Source organism: Lemur catta, chromosome 8 (genome assembly GCF_020740605.2).
Source record: "Lemur catta isolate mLemCat1 chromosome 8, mLemCat1.pri, whole genome shotgun sequence".
Classification (NCBI taxonomy): domain Eukaryota; kingdom Metazoa; phylum Chordata; class Mammalia; order Primates; family Lemuridae; genus Lemur; species Lemur catta.
Genome location: NC_059135.1, coordinates 48,597,083 through 48,616,509, shown reverse-complemented (window position 1 = coordinate 48,616,509; position 19,427 = coordinate 48,597,083). Strand labels below are relative to the sequence as shown.

General features: G+C 36.6%; 1 protein-coding gene across 2 annotated transcripts in view; it reads right to left on the bottom strand.

The window, feature by feature from the left end:
- Nucleotides 1–19,427, bottom strand: part of TTN (titin) — a 269,437-nt gene that overhangs the window by 197,406 nt on the left and 52,604 nt on the right. The window contains exons 45-50 of one of the 2 annotated variants that reach the window (XM_045559324.1): nt 19,135–19,191; nt 4,481–7,270; nt 3,426–3,704; nt 1,211–1,774; nt 408–689; nt 29–307 (exon numbers count right to left, since the gene is read on the bottom strand). In XM_045559324.1, coding sequence (XP_045415280.1) covers nt 29–307; nt 408–689; nt 1,211–1,774; nt 3,426–3,704; nt 4,481–7,270; nt 19,135–19,191 — 4,251 coding nt within the window. Of the gene's footprint in view, nt 1–28; nt 308–407; nt 690–1,210; nt 1,775–3,425; nt 3,705–4,480; nt 7,271–7,955; nt 18,062–19,134; nt 19,192–19,427 lie in introns of those variants that run through there. The other variant, XM_045559323.1, reaches the window with a different exon arrangement.

Genomic DNA, 19,427 nt, shown 5'->3' with positions numbered 1-19,427 from the left:
TAAAGATACATGTTTTTCAAGCACTAACCTTTTAAGAACTGAGTGGCGACGCAGCCACACTTGCCGACTTCATTAGCAACAACACACTCATATTCACCAACATCTGCACTATTGAAAGAAAAGATCTCCAGGGACACAAGAGACTTCTGAGAAATCAACCTGTATTTTTTACTACTTCGAATTTGCTTCTTATCTTTGAACCAGCTAATTTCAAATGGTCCAGTGCCTGCGATTTCACACTGAAGTAGAGCATTTGTTCCTCTCACTATGTCTGCAGGCTCAAGGGTTTTGATGAAAGAAGGAGGTTCTACAAAAGCACGAAAGCATTGTGTAAGTAATGAGTTACAAACAGTTAAAAAGGAAATCTTTTCTCAGAAAAATAATGGTCGGTAACTCAGTCAACAAACCTTTGATAACTATTTCAGTGCTGCAGCTATCGCTGCCAACGTCGTTCACTGCTTCACACGAGTAAGTCCCACTGTCTTCAACTTTCACATCTGTAATGTCTAGTATCGCCTCAGAATGGACAAAAGACATTCGGACTGTGTTACTTTCACTAAGTTCTTTGTTATTTTTAAACCAGGTAACCTGGATCACAGGTGAGCCTTTCAGCTTGCAATGGAGGCGTGCTGATTCACCTGGGAGCATTAAATAAGAGGGATCCACCTTCTTCACAAAGGATGGTGGCTCTACACGAAGTTTGCAAAAGAGAAAAAGGAAAAGATATCTGAAACATAAACTCCACAAAAGAAAAGTAGACGTATACAACAAAAAGACTCGACACGCAAAAAATATCTTCACAAAATTTCCGAAAAAGCTGTGGGTACATTCAATAGCTTTCCATCATTCCAAGACTTTTTCCCAGGCTCTCGATTTTTTAAACAACAACAAACAAACTATATCTACACAAAGATCAATCATATGAAAGAAGATGGTTAAGAATTGCCTAGACTCTTGAAGTTCTTATAAGAAATTTTAAGCAAGCTTTGTTAATAGCAGACATAATATTACAAGAACAAAAGTAAGTGAATTCTGAAGAAGATTAAAAAAAAATAAAATCAAACAATGCCGGACTTTCCCAAGCCAAAAACATTTGCCGAACGCAATGATTTTAATAACAAAGTAGGCTGGCTGCATTGTTGGTCAACAATTTTTCTACTGAGGCTTCCTTTCAGAGAAGGAAGTGAAAATATATCCCCAGGTTTCTTACCTCTGACAGTGACGGTGGCCGAAGAGGAGCTGCTTCCAGCCTCATTCGAAGCTGTACAGACATAGGTCCCTGAATCTTTTAGTTTGGCCAGAGGAATCTCAAGTATCGCTATTTTATCTTCAAAATCGATCTTAAAATCTTTCCCAGGGGGCAGTTTTTGCCCATCTTTGTTCCATGTAACTGTGACTTTTCTGTCTTCGTCTACTTGGCACTCAAGATGGACCTTCTTATTGATCGCTGACTGCACAGGCTCTAATTCTTTAATGAAATGTGGTTTGTCGATGATGGTCAACTCAGCTTGGCAGATGTCTGCTCCAAACTTGTTAGAAGCCTTACAAGAGTAAATTCCTCTGTCTTGAATGGTAAGATTTGAGAGTTCTATACTGTGTTTATTATCTGCGTGGGACATCTTGCGGGTAGGCGAAGGTGATAGGGCAGCACCATCTTTCTGCCAAATGGTTTCGATCACAGGAGTCCCTGACACTGTGCAGAGGAACTTGGCGGCCTTACCCACAAAAGTCGTGAGGGACTTAGGTCTGGTGAGAAAGATTGGTGGATATGCCTCTGCAAAAGAAATTTGCCAGCATTACGTTTAGTCCCCACCAAAGCTCTTGCTGTAATTATATATTCCAAGACAGAGAAAAGAGGAATTATATCTTTAGATAGATATGAGACCATAATTTAAAATAGGGTAATGCATTAATAAGAACAAAAGATTTGCCAAAGGAAAGGGATGAGAGTGTTCTTTATAGAGGACGGAGACATTACTTTAATTGTCTTTATCAAAGGAAAGACAAATGTTCTTTTATTAAGTAACATTGCTAAAGATTTGTCCATTTTAGTAGTTGATTCATTGTTTAAATTATTTGATAAGCAATTCAGCTGATACTTTAATTCTGCAAATTAGAAGTCTATGTAAGGAAGATAACGAAAATGCATTTGACTCTTCTCGAAGAATAGGGATATTAAGTGATACAAAGATTGAAATAGTTTTATAAAGTCTTTCTAATCATCATGTCAACTGCCTGGAAATTCTTAAATGGCTTAACTTTGAATGCATGTCCTAGGCCATTTGAAACTTGTGAAAACATTTAATAGCAGTCATTTCTCCCTTCCATTCTGCATTTTGAAGCAAGATTTTAGGAAGCTCTCTTTGCGGTTTTTTAAAAAGTCACCCTCCTTGTCCTTTCGTCCTATTATTTGAAGCTCAGATATCAGTCCCATTCCTGAATTGGCCTAATTTGAATCAAGAAACTTCCATAAGAGTCATTAAGAATAATGCCATGTACTTGGTTGCTTGGAGACATTTGGACCACAGAGTAAAAACCACTGGTTGAATCATCACTGACCTGTTTCTTAGGATTGTGTAAAACCACTATAGAGAAGAGGAAGCCATAGGAAACCCCATATTTTTCATGTCAGAGAGATGTGCTGCCTTTGCCCTTCCCCCTGATGTTCTCATTGAGAGACGGCCAACAGACAGCCTCCCCTAACAGTCAGTGCGTGGCTTAACTACACGGCTTCCCTATCCTCAAACCATAGCTCATACTGACACTTTCTCTTGGGAGGAAGAAAGCAAGAAGAGAAAGAGAGAAAGAAAGAAAGAGCTACTAATTTTTTTTTTTTTTTGCCAATGAGGGAATTCAAGTATTCAAGGAGTGTTAACTATTTGAAAGTCATCCTGTGTATCAATTAGGGAATGGAGAACAGAATGTTTGCATATTTGCTCTTATTTTTCAGTTAGTAATAAAGCCTAGGGTGAGAATCTTAATTTCCAGTCCTGTACTAACTTCCTGTCTTACATTAGGATTTGTTGAATTTTAGTTTTATATGTTGACTTTTTTCAGTTTGTAATTCTGTTCTTAATTGGTTATTTGATTCCAAATTATTAAATATTTTGAGACACCATTTATTTTTTAGTAGTATCACACTGTCCTGAAATTTTTTATATTAAGGGCCAAGCCAGGCTCATTTGATTACTTCACATTATTCTCAAGTATTAAATTATTTTTTCTTTGGTTGATATTAGAAATATGACTATAAATAATGATTTCTTATTCCACATAGGCTCTGCAGCATCTAGCTGCCATGTTACCATCTTGGTTACTGGTCTCTCCAGTTGGTAGGACAAGCACTTCCTCCACCTGTACAAGAAGCAAAATAGGCAACAATATGAAATGAGGAGACAACATCAGGGCCAATGTACAGCATTTACCTGTCACAGTTAGTGTGGCTGTACAGCTGACACTGCCATACTCGTTGGAAGCTTTGCAGGTGTACTCGCCGCAGTCAACAACCTGGGTTCTCAGGATTTCCAGGCTGGAGACATACTTCGAAGATCGAATAGAACACTTGTCACTCTCATAAATTTCTCGGCCAGCTTTAAACCACTGGAATCGGACATTGGGGGCAGTTTGGATCTCACAGGTGAATTTGGCTAGGTGGCCCAGTGCTACTTCTAGAGGCTCAATTCTCCTCTTGAACACTGGGGCAGCTGCAAAGGGAAGAAGAGTCCATTAGCATGCCTCCTTATCAGGCATACCACAGTTTTCCTTTTCTTCTAGCTTTTGTTACTGTTAATAAAGTAAAACAGTTGAAATTGGTGAGACAGATTGTAGTAGTTTAAGATAAGTGACTGGAAAATGAGAAAGATCATTGAAGGCAAAAAAGGAAAATAAAACATTTTTCAACATATTCAATCATTACTTTCCAGTGAATTGTGAAAAAAAATTATTAAAGTGTGATGCTATTGTATTACATGCATAACACGAAATATTCTTTAAATATACCATGCTGCCTAGGAACACTAAAAATAATGTGAAAAAACATGATATACTGTGATGAAGTGAAACAACAGCAAAAAAGAAACAGAAACAAGAAACATATATAAACAACTAATCATGGTTATTTCGAATTTAGGGATGAGACTGGTGATGTCAGGACTAGTCGTTCACTGATAGCTTTTTATTACATATTATTACAGTATCTTCATATAAAAATAAACTAAAAACATATGTATTGGTATTATGAAACATAAAAATATGTTTTATTTTAAAAATAGGTAGTATCATAGATAGGATAACATACTACCTAGCAAGGCAGTAAGGGAAAAGCGGAGTTCATAACCATGATTATATCTGTGATTTCTTTCTTACTCTAAATAAACTGCATTCTGGAAGTGGCAGATAAGTGAAAATTTAGTGATGAACGCTAAATCATTACAATCCAGTGAATGTTAGAGTTCGATTCATTTAATCCTTAAAATCCGACCTCTTTTTACTACAGTGAGTTTTGCTGAAGTTGCTGCTTTTCCGTTGTCATTCAAGGCCTCACAGACATACCGTCCTTGATGGTCTTCGGTATTTACTTTATCGATTACTAGCGTATATGTATTTTGATCTTGTAAACACTTGAACTTTTCATCTGAAGCCACCAGTTTACTCTCAAAATACCAATTCACCTCTTTAGCGTTGGATATGGATGATGTGAGGTATACGACGTCACCCTCCTCAGAAGTGGTGTCCGTTAAGGGCGTATGTATAACGGGGCCATCCTCTTTGATTAAACTGCCCTCAGCTTCCTGTATCTTTACTGTACCAACCTCCTCAGTACCACTTTCAGAGGACTTTTCTTTATCCTCTGATGGCTTCTGAATCTCATCCTGTTTTTCATCAGAGATAGCATCTGAAACAACCCCCTCGGTGACAGTTGTGGTACCTGCATCTTTAATCTGACTTTCCACAGTAAAATAACTGACCTCTTCTGTTGAGATAAGATATTTAGATTCGATGTCTGGCTCAAGAATTGCTTCAACCTTCTGTGAGTCTGAAAAAGAATCCATTGCTTCCTGCAAATCTGTTTTGGCTCCTTGCTGAATTTCAGTCTCCTCAGCTGTTAAGATGTTTACTTCCTCACATATAATAGAGCACAGTGCATCCTTAAGTTCAGTTTTCAAGTTAGCCATTTGAGGATCAATACCTTCAATAGTGATGGTTAGTTCTTCTGTCAGAGACTTCACTAAGGTGATAAGGTAAGTGCACCTGATGTGTTTGGGCTCTTCGGTGAGGCTTATGGCCTTGACCTCTACCTTTTCAATGTTTTTTAACCACTCAGAGAAGAGAGCTGGTTGCTCACTGGCCACAGCTGCTTGCAGAGCCTTGCGGATCTGAGTCTTCAGGTTTAATCTCTGCTCTTCTGGAATACCGGAAAGCAAACTTTCCTTAGAAAGAATGTCCCTTCCCTGTACCTCCTGCACGCTCTGTATCGCTGTGGGCTCTCTTTTAGACTCAATGGTTTGGTTCGGGGGCATTGCCAAGTTGTCAGAATGTTCTTCTTTGAGCAGTACCTGCTTTTCCTCAAGTGCTAGTGGAAATCTTAAGGACTTGCCCCCCTCAATCCTGACTGCGAAATCCTGCCCTGCACTACCCAGTTGATCTGTACTTTCCATCAAAATTGCACCCTCTTCTGTGCAAGTGTGTTCTGAAGGGACCCGGGGCTCATAGTTTACCTGAGAGATCACGATGTCAGCCCCCTTGAAACTTTCCACGTGCCCCTCGGCTAAGCTCTGAGTCAGGATGAGGGTACTTTGTGCCTCTTGCTTTTGAAGAGTCACTTTTTGCTCCTTGTTGGCTTCCAGTACTGTCTTTTCTTTTGGTAAAAATACTTCCTCAGCCACAGACGGTGGATAAGAATGTGCTGGAGTTTCTGTTGAAGACTGTGGATAACTCCCTTCAGGTTCAGCTAATAAAGTTTTCAGAGGCTCAGCTGTTAATGAACTAGCTTGTTCTATGGACATAGCACTTGGGAAGATTTTTTCGGTATCTGATAGAACCGCCTGTGACACAGGCTCTTGAAACATTAGAGTATCTTCTTTGGAGAGAGTTTTCTGGGACTGGACGATCTGCAGCTGTAGACTGGGAGGTGGTTCCTTGATAGGCTGGACGTGAATAGTGCCATTGGTGGAAAGAAGTTCCCTGGTGCTTTCAAGGGTGGGCATGTCCTGCTCCAACATGACTGTGGATTGCAATTGCTGAGCTGTTAAAGTAACCTCACTACTCAATTCATTGGTTTGAACCACATGTTCATAAGAAATCTGCTGCTTTTCTTCTGCGATTAAAGCCGCTTTCAGAATGGTGTCTTTTACAAAAGCTGCAATTTCTTGCCCCGAGTCAAATGCCTCAGTGGCAGGACCCTTGAATGACGTCTGTGGGAAATCTTCAGCAGCTTGTGGTGTGGATTTTGCTTTGCAAGCGGCATCAGTTACATCTGAGTCTTCCGGAAGCACAAGCAGCTCTGCAGCACAGGTGGCCTCACCCCACACATTCTCTGCTTTACAAACATAGAGGCCACTATCTTCCCTCTGAGGGTCATTGACGAGGAATGTCCCAGAACCGTCAGGATTATTAATAATAGTATAATAAACATTGGTGCAAAGCTGCTTGTTTTCTTTGAACCATGAAATAGTGGGGGCAGGTTCTCCAACCACTGTGTACTCAAAGATGGCAGGGAGCCCTTGAGCACAGTGAATTGGTTTTAACTCCTTAAGAAAGCAAGGAGGACAAGGCCCTTCATGCTTTTCCAGAGATTTCTCCACTGCTGACTCTGTTTCTGTCTCTTTGTGTCCCTCTCCTTTGGAATTTATTTTTAGATAGGCACTACATATTGCCTTTCCATATTCATTACTGGCTATGCATGTATACTCTCCCTCATCCTCAAGTTTGGTGAACAGAATGATCAAGCTATGATCATCACCATCAAAAACAAATTTGTAGTCAGCAGAAGGGTTTAACATTACTCCATTAAAGAACCACTGAATTTTGGGCTTGGGGATGCCAATGACGGTAACAGACAGCGTAGCCACATCGCCCATGTTTATTTCAGCATTTGACACTTCTTTGATGAAAACTGGGACACTGCCTTCCTCTGTGGAATCAAATTCAGTTGAATGAACTGGAGGTTCAGATAAAAGTTCAAGTGTTTCTTTTATATTAGATAACCGAAGATCAGAGCTATAGCTTTGAAGTCCTTCTTCCTCAGCAGACAGAAGAGAACTAGAAAACTCTGCATGGGGAAAAATGATTATTATTTTACTATAAAATTTTATTTAACAAGAAATAGAAATCAAAAAATTAGGTACCTATTGACAGCCTTCTTCTGCTTTTTTCCTGGAATCATTAGGTTATCCTGAGATTAATTCATCAAAAAGCACATTTCTAAACTTTTCTTAGCTTAATGTATAAAATTATACAAACTTATAGATACTATACAAATGCAATTTTGATCGATTTAATTTGTGTTATAGTCTATAAATTTTAAAGATGTTCTTATGAGATTTCCTTGTGATCTAATCTCAATTCTAAAGTTGGAAAACCTGCTTAACTAAATAGCAACAATGGATGAATCCAGGATTATTTAATCGACTTCTAAAAAGATCCAGAATTGTTATTTATATTTAGGATCTTCTTGAGCTTAAGAACAATCTTGTTTAATCGTTGAAGACTGATTATTTCCAAAATAAAACATCTATGTTCTAGTTACCTCCTCTAAACTGAAGCCATTATTACAAATAAGGGGCTATAGGAAATATTTAATTTGGATTTGTAAGAGAACCACTGTTTTCAGCTACTAGAAGTGCAAGACTTCTTTTGTCTGTTTAAATTGCTATATTACTTCAACAAAGCTTTTATAATAAGGCATTAGTCAAGAAAATAGAAGAATCAGAAATGAGAGAAAATGACTCCAATGGTAAATATTTGATTGTATTTTATTGTGTAAGAAAAACTATACAGTGTTATTGAGCAGTAAACAAAGCAGTGAATAACAGATATTCTTTAAACAGTAAAGATGTTTATGATGAAAGATGAAAGACATATAATTTCATAATAAGGAATTGATATTGTTCATTAAATCTGTTAGGTATATAGAACAGCCTGTTACTAGTAGTTTTATTGCCTTACCAAAAAGCAGTTTTATTATTTTATTAGTTCACTTGCATCACATGGAATAGTCATATGCCTTAACTCCTTTCTGTACTAGTGTATAAGTATTAGAAGACAAGACTCAAGTGTCTGTTAGCTATAAACATACTGGATAAACTTATCTATCCATGTAGAATACATACTTACTTATTTATTATTTCAAGTAAACCATAAAACCATTGAATAATTTTACATACATAATTGTGACCACTTAACTTTACATTTAGTCTATAATGTAGAACTCATGTCAACTTTCCCTTCAATTGAACTCCCAAAATATTCGTAAAGGAAATGAATGTGAATGCAGCGAAAATGCCTCTACTCGCTATATATTGAAATAGTTTCAAATGTTTTCTCTTAATTAAAAACATGGTAGATTAACCATAAAAACAGTAAATGAAATTCAAATGTGCTGAAACATGAAAGGTGTAGTTAAAAGTACATGTTGGAGTAGCAGCTATTAATTGTCTCAACTCAACTATGTGTAATATAATAAATTCTTTATCCAGCATCAGAGAAATTAACATTTCAAGGTTTTAAGTTATGTGCCATTGAGTCAGAAAATAAAAAAGTCAATTTAATTATTTTTGACAATTGATAAGCAAGCCAAGTATAGACAAGGCTTCGTTTTCTCTATTTGGTCTTTGTTATTCTGCATATCCTCAAGTTCAATGCATTGGAGAGTAACAGAATTCTAATGAGCAAAAGCAAATAAAGTCTTCTTTCTTATTTGAATAAAAGTATATTTTTCAGCCCTTCCTGAAATTCAGTAAGACATCGAAACAATCTTTTCTTTTCTTTCTTTTTTTGATTAAGAAACAGGTTTTGAACTGTGACTATACTGTATAATGTTTGAGTAAAGTGTGCTTGCCATGTTTATTATGATCTGAATTTCTAATTAATTTTAACATCCATTATATGGCTAAGAGTAGAATAAATCTTTAAGTTGCTAAACTATAGAATTAGTTTTATTTCAGGGATTTATGACATGATATACTACATTATATCTATAACTATCGTGTGCTCACTGGTTCCACATGATTGTTCCACAATAGTGTATATATCTTGATGGGTTATGGTGACTCAAAGCAAATAAATCAAAAATTTTTGGAGAGAAAGGCAGGGAAGCCCAACTGCTCTGCCTATTTTCTGCACATTCTCTCTATTGCTGCTTTAATTTGGATGGCTGTCAGGGAATTCCCATGGTGGGAATAAAAAATTGATAGATAAATATAAATAGATACATCGTAAACATAATTGGACATATGAATTCTTTTGAAAATTAAATTTAGATGAAATGATTATTTTATGTTTAAAATTAAATTTAAATTAATATATTTAAAATGATCATGGTACTTAAATATTGCTTAATGCAGGTGACAAATATAGATGGTAGATAACAGTAAGCAATTTAAGAAACGGAGGGAGGTAAGATTCCTAATTTCATTACTGTATGCTGTTATTTCTCTCATCTGTTGCAAAACTAAAATTTATTCTACATTATATTAAAAAATATTTACTATTAGGATAACACAGAGTTGCATTGTTGAATGACCACTTCTGAGGTCTTTTGTTCTAACTCCTCATTTTCAGATAAGGAAACTGAATTTCTTCATATTTGTTAAATCTTATATGAGAAGATTTAGGTCGACAATGGCATACTGGTAAAATATTAAAGAGTTTGTGACTTTACTACAATTTTAATTTGGGGAAATAAAATTAAAGAGTCAGTTTGAAGATATATATATAAATATCTTAATTAAATTTGAATGCTTATTAATTTCTATTAGTTTTAAAGATGAAATTCAGGGAAATTTACAGGAAAGATTTTTATCTTATAATTTGTATATAATCTGAAATACAAATCTACCATATTGTCTCAATTCTTAAAATATCCCACTTTCTTTTTTCTAATTTTAAATATTCTGAAATCAAAATGTAGTTTAAAATCTACATGTAAATGCAATATGGTAGTTTCTCTTCCCCCCCCAGGCCTATGTTAAATTAATGCTGCATTTCACACCTGATGTCATCTCAAAAATTGAGAAAATCAGGTACCACCCAAAGTAGGAAGATCTTTATCTGATTATCCTGTAAATGTCTAAATGAACCCTGTCCACAAAAAGAACACTATTGGTCCCTTCAAAACCAGTGAGAATTAAAACACATTAAGAATTAAAGCACTTGAGAAGAGGGATTTTAATAATGAAAATATTTCTAGAAGAGTGGGAGAGGGGAGGAAGGGATGGGTAAATTCATATCTAACGGGTACAATGCACACTATCTGGGTGAAGGGCACATTTATAACTTTGACTCAAACTGTACAAAACCAAATTATGTAATCAAACCGTGTGTACCCCTGTAATATTCTGAAATTAAAAAGAAAAATCAAAAGAACAAAGTTAGTATAATGTGGCACAAATAAAGATCCACTTTCATTTTTATAACTTGTCAGCAAAATCTTTGATTGTGAAGATTTGTGCTGTCTAAAACTCATTACAGAAAACTTTAGAAATTACATAGTGTTCTTTTACTTATATTCCAGTTTGATTAAGAGAGACTGGAATGATATATTTTCTCATGTACTAATATTCAAAAGTACTTGTGTGATATAATTTCTAACTCATGAGCCCTCACTGTTCCTAAATTTACGTACTAAGTGACATCTGTTTTCTTTATTTACATATGCCTTACAAATTTCAAATTATTTCCCAGTATCACCAGTAAATTCAATTTCATTGTAAGTACTTGAATATTTTTGCCTGGGAGCTTAACCTAATGCAGAAAATAAAATGCTGTGTAATGTTTTAAAAAATACATTACAATTGAAATGTAAAACAGATTCCAGAGTTAGTTACCAATTGGGAGAACTTGGTTTTTGTTGTTTGTTTTGCCTATTCTAAGTTGGAGTAAATATAAAGTGGGTTTGGATGCAAAAGGATTGCAATTCTAAAATGACTTATAAATGGTAGCAGAGAGATTTTTCCTTACCAATCTGTCTGCATGGTCATCTGACATGGTCTTCAATTTTACATTCTACTTTTGCATATATAGTTCATCTGCTAAAAGAGAATGCATTCTGATGAAACACTGTGAAAAAGGAATGAGGGTAAAGTAGACGTAGAAACAATTAGGTAGCCAAGGAGATGTTTAATGGTGCTTGGTGATACACAGCATAATTGACACAAGTGCTGATTCCACAGTTGAGATAACAAAATATTTACAAGTATTACAAAGGTGAGATTTCTATATAGAGAAAATACTTCCTGAGGGGGTTTCAAGGTGATGCATTCAAATAGAGTGGACATATTTGGAAGTTTATTAGATCCATATAATTTGGAAAATGTGAAAGCACTCAAATCAATTCTGATAATTACTGAGGCACTAACACATTGCACCTAAGTTAAGATGAGCGCCGCACAGGTTTCAGCCACTCCTGATTTGTTCGTAGCTACACACCTGTACTCACCTTCATCACTTTTTACTAAACTTGTTATAAATAGGTTGTGGAACCCTATGCCACTTTCCTCGGCACTGAACCTTGTTCCTTGGACCAATTTCCCATCTTTGTACCAGTAAACCGTGGGTCTTGGAGAGCCACGGACTAAACACTGGAAGTATGCCGCCATGCCCAATGGTGCGTAACAGTCAGAAATACCTTTGAGAAACCTGGGAGGCCCTTCCATCACCTGAAACTCAAAAAAGCTGCCTGCATAATTGCTCCTTAAGACTAATTCTTCCTTCAAACTGCTTAAGGTCACTTTGCTCTTCTTTATTGTCATAGCAAATATTTCGGAATCTCCCATGGTGAGGAATCCCCGACAGATAGCCTCTCCTACACGGTTCACGGCTCTGCACCTGTACGTGGCACTATCGGAAAGACAGACATTTTGAATTTTAAGGGTGTGACTTCCCTTCTCCTCGCTAATCACATATTTAACGTCATCTGGCTCAATACACATATATTCTTTATACCATTTAACTTCAGGAGTAGGGATGCCTATCACTGAACATTTGAATACAGCATCGGAATTTTCTGGAATTTTAAAATCACAAATAGGCATTATAAAGCGAGGAGGCATTTCAAATACTTCTAAATCAATTTTTAAATCCCCGTCTTCTCCTTTCTTCACATCCATATTTGGATCTACAAAATTCGATGGAAGAACGTCTAGACTCACAATCATGCTTTTATGATCAGGAGTAAATTCAGGAACTGTGACTATTTTCACTTGCTTCTCAAATTCTTTAACATCTTTTTCACTTAATTCAACTTCCAGGACGATTTCTTGAGGAGAAGGTGTTCTTGATGACGTAGTGTTTTCCAGATCAAACTCCAGGATGTGTTGATGGGTTACTGGAGGTGCCAGTGCCACCACTGTTTGTTCTTGGGGCATTATGTCTACCTTTGCAAAGCTCTTTGCTTCCCCTATGATGTTTACAGCATGGCACATGTACTCTCCTCCCTCTCCTTTCTGAATGCTAGAAATCTCCAGAGAACACACATTACCCACCCTTTCCATTTTGATTCTTTCATCTGGCTCTAGCAAAGATTTATTTCGATACCATTTCACACCAGGAACTGGAAGTCCCACAACCTCAACAATGAAGCCCAATGTTGTGTTTTCATATATCTTCCTTTTGGTCAGAGGTTCAATAAAAGATGGAGGCATTTCATTGTCTTTTGGTTCAATGGCTTCATTGGGTGTGCCAAATGAATCAGAACGCCACATTTCATAAGCTGAACTTCTCTCTTCTGTAGGTGTATGGAAATGCTCACTTGGTGTACTGTCTTCCCTTTCCATTTTTGATGGGTGCATTGTAAAACTTCCAGTGGGTTTTGGTCCTCCACTAGGAATAGAATATCTCTCTAGTGTCTCCCCTGGGGGTGTGGAATATCTCTCTAGTGTCTCTCCTGGGGGTGTGGAATATCTCTCTAGAGTCTCCCCTGGGGGTGTGGAATATCTCTCTAGTGTCTCCCCTTGGGGTGTGGAATATCTCTCTAGTGTCTCCCCTGGGGGTGTGGAATATCTCTCTAGTGTCTCTCCTGGGGGTGTGGAGTATCTTTCTGCTATCTCACCTTCAGAAGGTGTTGAGTATCTTTCAGCAACTTCCTCTAAAGGTGTGGAGTATCTTTCAACAGTCTCATCTCCTGGATTTGTTGAGGATTGTTTAGTTGTATCTGAAGGATTAAAATATAATTCAGGAGACTCTGGAGATTCAAAATGTTCAACAGATGATGGTGGGGTATAAAACTGATCTAACTCAGAGATTTCTTCACTGGTTGTACTTCCCACATCAATTGAAATGTCAGATTCAGGAGAGAATGGACGACCTAGTGGTTCCTGTTTTTGGTTGTAATATTCATACACAGCATTGAAAGTTACTTCTTCAACCTCCATTGAAGTGACTGATTCACTCTGGACAAGTTTTGCCTTTTGTACGGTGTCTTTAGTTTCAGGAACCTCATGCTTTCCAGCAGCAAGTAAATATTGTGTTAGGGAGGCCTCAGATTCTGTTACTTCAGTTGTATGTGCCTCATCCAATTTAGGAAGATTTTCAGAAAAACAAGTTTCTATTGTTTCTCCTTCTGCAGTGGAGAAAGAATTTTCATTTTGAACTTGAACTTCCTCGTAACACTTTTCTTCTACAGACATATCAGGTTTTGTACTCATTTTTTCACTTGGATTCTGTTGTTCTTCAGTTATCAAGAATGGAAAACACTGACTCAGAGAGAGCTGTCCGGGGAGTGTGTGTGATTCCTGAACATCACCTGCGTGGTCTTCCGAAATCCCATCGCTATGTTCCTCTGTCCCACCGTCCTGCTTTTGAAGTGATGCCAACTCTGGTTCTAAAGTGTATTCTTCTTCCACTTCATAAACCTTTAAAAGCTTTTCCTCACTTGCTGCTTTTTTCAAATCTGAGATGAAACTTCTGTCTCCATTTTCTGGAGAACCATTTTTCTCAGGAATATCAGTTTCTCCCATACCTGCAGATGATGTTTGGAGTACGGCACATGATTCACTACGGATTTCTTCAGAAAAGGACTTAAGAGAAAGATCAGTTTTTAAAATTTCTAAATTTTGTTCCCGTATATGATGGACTTCCTTTTCTAAATAGCAGGTATTTTCATCCTTGCTACTTTTCTCCACCACAGTTCTATCTGAAAACTCCTGACTGCAAGAAATCTCTTGATTGGCAAATACGTTATTTTGCACATTTTTATAGATACTCTGTGTATCAGATTGTAACATTTCAGGGCCAGGAATTTCTTCTTTGTAATGTGTTTCCTGCTGTTCCCCAGTTTCCGGCCCTTGGAGCACCATAGCTGGATCTCCTATATGAGAATACATTTGTTTCAGATCAAATAGAATGTACTCCGTATCAGTTGTTTCAGAAGCAGGGTGTTGGGTTTTAAAAGAAGCTGCTTCTGTTTGATTATTGTCTAATCCTTGGAATTTTACATCTTTACTTTCTATTTGAGAGTGCAACTGCTTTAAGTCGAACATAATAGGTGCTTGATGTTCAGCCCTTTCAGAAATTGCAGATTGTTCTATAAGACCTATTTCTTTCTGCTGTTCTCTCTCTTGTACTTCAAATTCTTTATGTGGTTGAGAGGAAAGCAGCTTTAACTTCATTGCAACGTTGGATGAATCTGGTTCAGCGTTTGGAGACATTTTCTCTGCCTGATGCATATTTGCACTTAGATTACTCCATCTTGATTCTCTTTGCTTTAATGAAAAGTCTACGTCACCAGGCTTCCTTTGAGGAGGATGAACAAATGATTTCCTGGTAGGTCTTTTATCCAGAACTCCTTTGTCTACCTGTTGCAGTTTTTCAAATGCGATGACTTTGTGTTTTACCTTTTTCCCTGGATAGTATCTCTCTTCATCCAGGGCTTCTTCGGATATAATGATAGATGCATCTTTTGTTTTGTAACTATCAGAAATTCTCTCAAAGTGGATTTTTGGTAAATAGTCACTTTGGGCACATTCTTGTATATTTTTCTGTTCTGTTCCACCACGTTTTCCAAAATCGTTTCTTCTCTCTTCCCTAATATTGACTTCAGTGAAATCTTCAGCAAATGGATAAACAGTATCCTCTGCTTGGTGCAGCTTTGACTTTTCACTTACATGTCTCTTTTCCCCTTCATCCTGACACTGTATAAGTTCAGCCATGATAGGCTTGTTGATTTTTATGGATCTAGAAGCACACCACATAAATCTGGGTAGTTTTTCTCTAGAAGGTATGCAACGCACCTGGTTTTTCTGGTCTATCTGCTCAGCCATCTCAAGGCTTTGAAAATATTCCCTTACATAATATTCTTTTATATGTGACTGCGTAGCAAAAGGACCAGCCGGATAATCATAAAAATGTGCCCTTACAGATTCTCCCTGAATTGATACTTGTTGATCTTTGGAATATTTTGCATAAATTCCACCAATATTTTCAAATTGACTATTTTCCTCATAAGTGACAGGTTCCACCGTTAGATCTGAAACACTCTCAACTGTTCCTGAACTGTTTTCAGCAACACATTTATATTCTCCAGAATCTTGAGAATTAACATCATTAATATACAATCTATAGCTACGATTAACTTCTTCAAACTGAAACTTCTGGTTCTGCTTTAAAAGGACTCCATCTTGAAACCACATTACAACTGGCTGAGGCTCACCAGATACTAAACATTCAAGAAATATAGAATCCCCTTCTCTGCACCAGGAATGCTTTGGCATTTCTTGTAACATTTTCGGTGGTTCATTAGTAATATCAGACAAAAATACGAATTTGTGTTTTGGTGACTGAGTAGCTTGATCTTGAGGTATTGCCTCAGGTTCTAGCTCCTCAGGTTGAAACATGTCTTTTGACTTTGTATCCTGTTCTGGGGTAGGAGTAGCTGCTGTTATCTGAATTTCTACAGGAAAGGAAAGCAATTCTGTGTCTACAGAGAGAGAAACTGGTGGGTTAGTTTTTAACATTTGAAGATTTGTTTGGCCCTCTTGACTCAAAGATGGATGGATGCCTTTTGCTCGGTCAAACACCAGTGCTAGCTCTTCCTCCTCATCAGAGTACTCAGGGAACACTGGGACTTTCTGATGTGCTTCTACATTGTATCTTTGTTTTGCCTTCACTTTAAGTATACCTGTTGTTTTTACTGTTCCATATTGGTTAAACAGCACACAGGTAATAGAACCTTCATTTTGAGGATGAACTGAAGAAAGAGTTAATGTTGAATAGTTTTCTGAAGTATGAGTGATAAAGTCTTGACTACGTGAGATTGGTATGTCATTGTTATACCACGTCACTATAGGTTGAGGATATCCTTGAAAATGACACACAAAATCACAACTGTCACCTTCATAAACTTCTTGAGATTCAATTTCTTGAAGAAATAAAGGTGGGCAACGTTCTGGACATCTTGGGGAAGAACTTTCAAAAAATCTCATGGTTTTTTCCTTCTGCTCAGTTCTGAATTCATCAACTTTTGTATAAGCAGAGTGTTGTAATTCTCTCAAGTCATCCTTTCTTATTCTTTCACTAGCTATTTCTTCACTTTCTTCAATATTTACAAGCGTACCAAAAGATTCACTGGCATATGGTGTACTAACTTCAGATACCTTTTCAGGAGTCTCAAATACTTCCTCCCTCTGACATACATTAGTGAAATATTTAGATGACTCTCCACTTGCAGTATAGGTCACAGTGTCTTCAACCTGTCCTCTTGCCTGCATATCTTCATTTACTAGAATCCCACCATATAAATGGTCTTTTGGTAGATTTTCTTCTGCAAATGCCTCTTGGCTCATTCTTATTTCAGTCTGGAGAATCTCTTCATCAACGGTAGTTTGAAAGCTTATGGGAAGTTCTCCAATTTCTATATTTTGGGCCATTTGATTATAAAGGGCATGCGGATTTTGGATGATACCCTTAGTTGAATTATCTGCCTTATCTCCACTTTCAGCTAGATCACACACAGACCTGATTTTCATTTCCTCTCTAGAGAACAGAGTATCTTTATTGCCAGTTTCACTTCTCAAAGTTCTTGAGCTTATTTCAGGTGACATATCTAAAAGAGATGATTTCTTTTTCTCCATTAATGTTTTTTTAGCCTCCCTTAAACGTTGCAACTTCATTTTGGTCTCCTCATCCAGGAAACTTTCACCTACATTAAGCCATCCTCTTATGTCAGATTTACTTTCTAAATATTCCTCATCATACATAAAATCTGTTTTCTTACCAGGACTTACTGTCTTAAAGTGTATAGTTCGCATCATTCCCTTTTGTTCCACATCTTGTTTTTTGTTAAAGGGAGAGCCAGTAAACCTCAGATCAACCTTTATCCTATCTTCTCCTCTTTCAACTAAAGCTTCCATATTTTCCTCTGTCTGTTCTGCCCTTTTCAGAAATCCTAAATATTTCTCATCTTGCCCTTTTTGGATAACAAGCAATGATGCAGTTGATTCAGCAGACCCTTCACTATTAATTGCTAATAATCTATAACTTCCAGAATCTCTGTTTTGGACTCTTTTAATCTCTAAGACAGAAGAGTGATGATGTAAATCACTCTCAGTTTTTATAACCCGACGAAGACCTGTTGGGATAGGTCGGTTGTTATGAAACCAAGTCATTTCTGGAGTTGGACAGGCAATTAATCTACACGCAAAAACAACAGGTTCACCCTCTAAAACATATCTAAACATAAGTTTTTTGGTAAAAGAAGGCTTGAAATATTCAGGCCAGGAGCTTGTAGATGATATTCTACTTGCATATCTTTTAGCAGCCATGGAGCTGTGGTCTATGTCTTCGGAATCTGAAAAGGCGTCGCGCGCATCCCTTTCTGAATGTTCGGATTCCCCTTCGGAGAATAATTCTGGAAAAAAATAGATTATAAAGCATTTTACTAGTTGCCATAGTATTTGAAAAATTGAATAAATGAAATTGCAAAATAGGAAATGAAATAAAATGCATGCTACAGAGTCTCACAAATCCATAAAAAAATTCACTCACCATATTTGTTCGAATAAACGCAACACCATGCTCTGTTTAAAAGATTCTGACACGAAAATCGTTCGTTGTCTGGTCTTTTCTTCAAACTGTTGAAATTTCTTCTTGAACAAGCAAAAATGCATTTCAAAATAACATGTTCCTGGGCATATTTGTTTTGAGAGCAGGAAAACTTTGTTCTTTTGATGGCTAAGAGGAAAATCTTACCTGACTTGCAGAGAGTGGAATAAACGCCCTTTCTGATCCTTTTGATTGTAGAGTATATTTTTGAGAATTAGCTACTTAAAGAATATATACAAGAACTATAGCCATAAATAATTAGCTAAAATAAAATGAGAAGGCGTTTATTCGAACTAATACAGCCATTAGGTCACAGTGTTATGCAAAGAAAAGCAGGCAATAAGGATCACATAAGGCAGCTATCTGCAAGCCAGTGTAAGAGACATATCAATGTTAAAATGATATATGTGGATGAAGTGTAAATGAGAATGGGAATGTAACATTTTCACACATCCTAAATAAAGGGGCATTTCAATCATAATTCATTCATGACATTGCATTCTGAGAATAACTAAGTTATTGTCTATTGTTCAATCTAATTCACTGATTTTGAAAACAAACTTCTACTTCATGAATTCATGCATTAAGATGACAACTTTTCATAATACACGCTTTTGAAAATGACTGCAAACATAAAGTTGAACATGGCTGATAAATTTTAAATACAGATTTTAAATTAACATATAACAAATTACCGTGGAATGCATGTAACCGTCAACATACTAAACCAGGCATGCGACATAGTAATATATACTCTAAGAGATATATTTTTACATCTATGTCACTTTTCTCAATAATACTAAGAGAAAGAAGACAACTCAAGGATTCTATTAATCCTTTGGAATTTCTACTTAAATCTCAAATCCATCATAACAATACCTTTCATTTCCACCTCAATCTGCTCTTCAATCCTCTCATGCAAAAGTGATTCAGGGGCTAAAATGAAAAAACATATAAAGAGATTTTAGTGATTAATTGCATATAGTTTCTGTATTAATTCATGATTTATATGATTAAAATTTTCTCTTGATTATATTAATAACTGAAAATGACATTCCCCAAATTTACCAAGGAGTCCATGCCAAAAAAATCAATGTGCTGCTAAAAGCACATGACAGTGTTGACAGAAAGATTTAAAACATTTTTATTTTAGGTTCTCTATGAAATTTTCA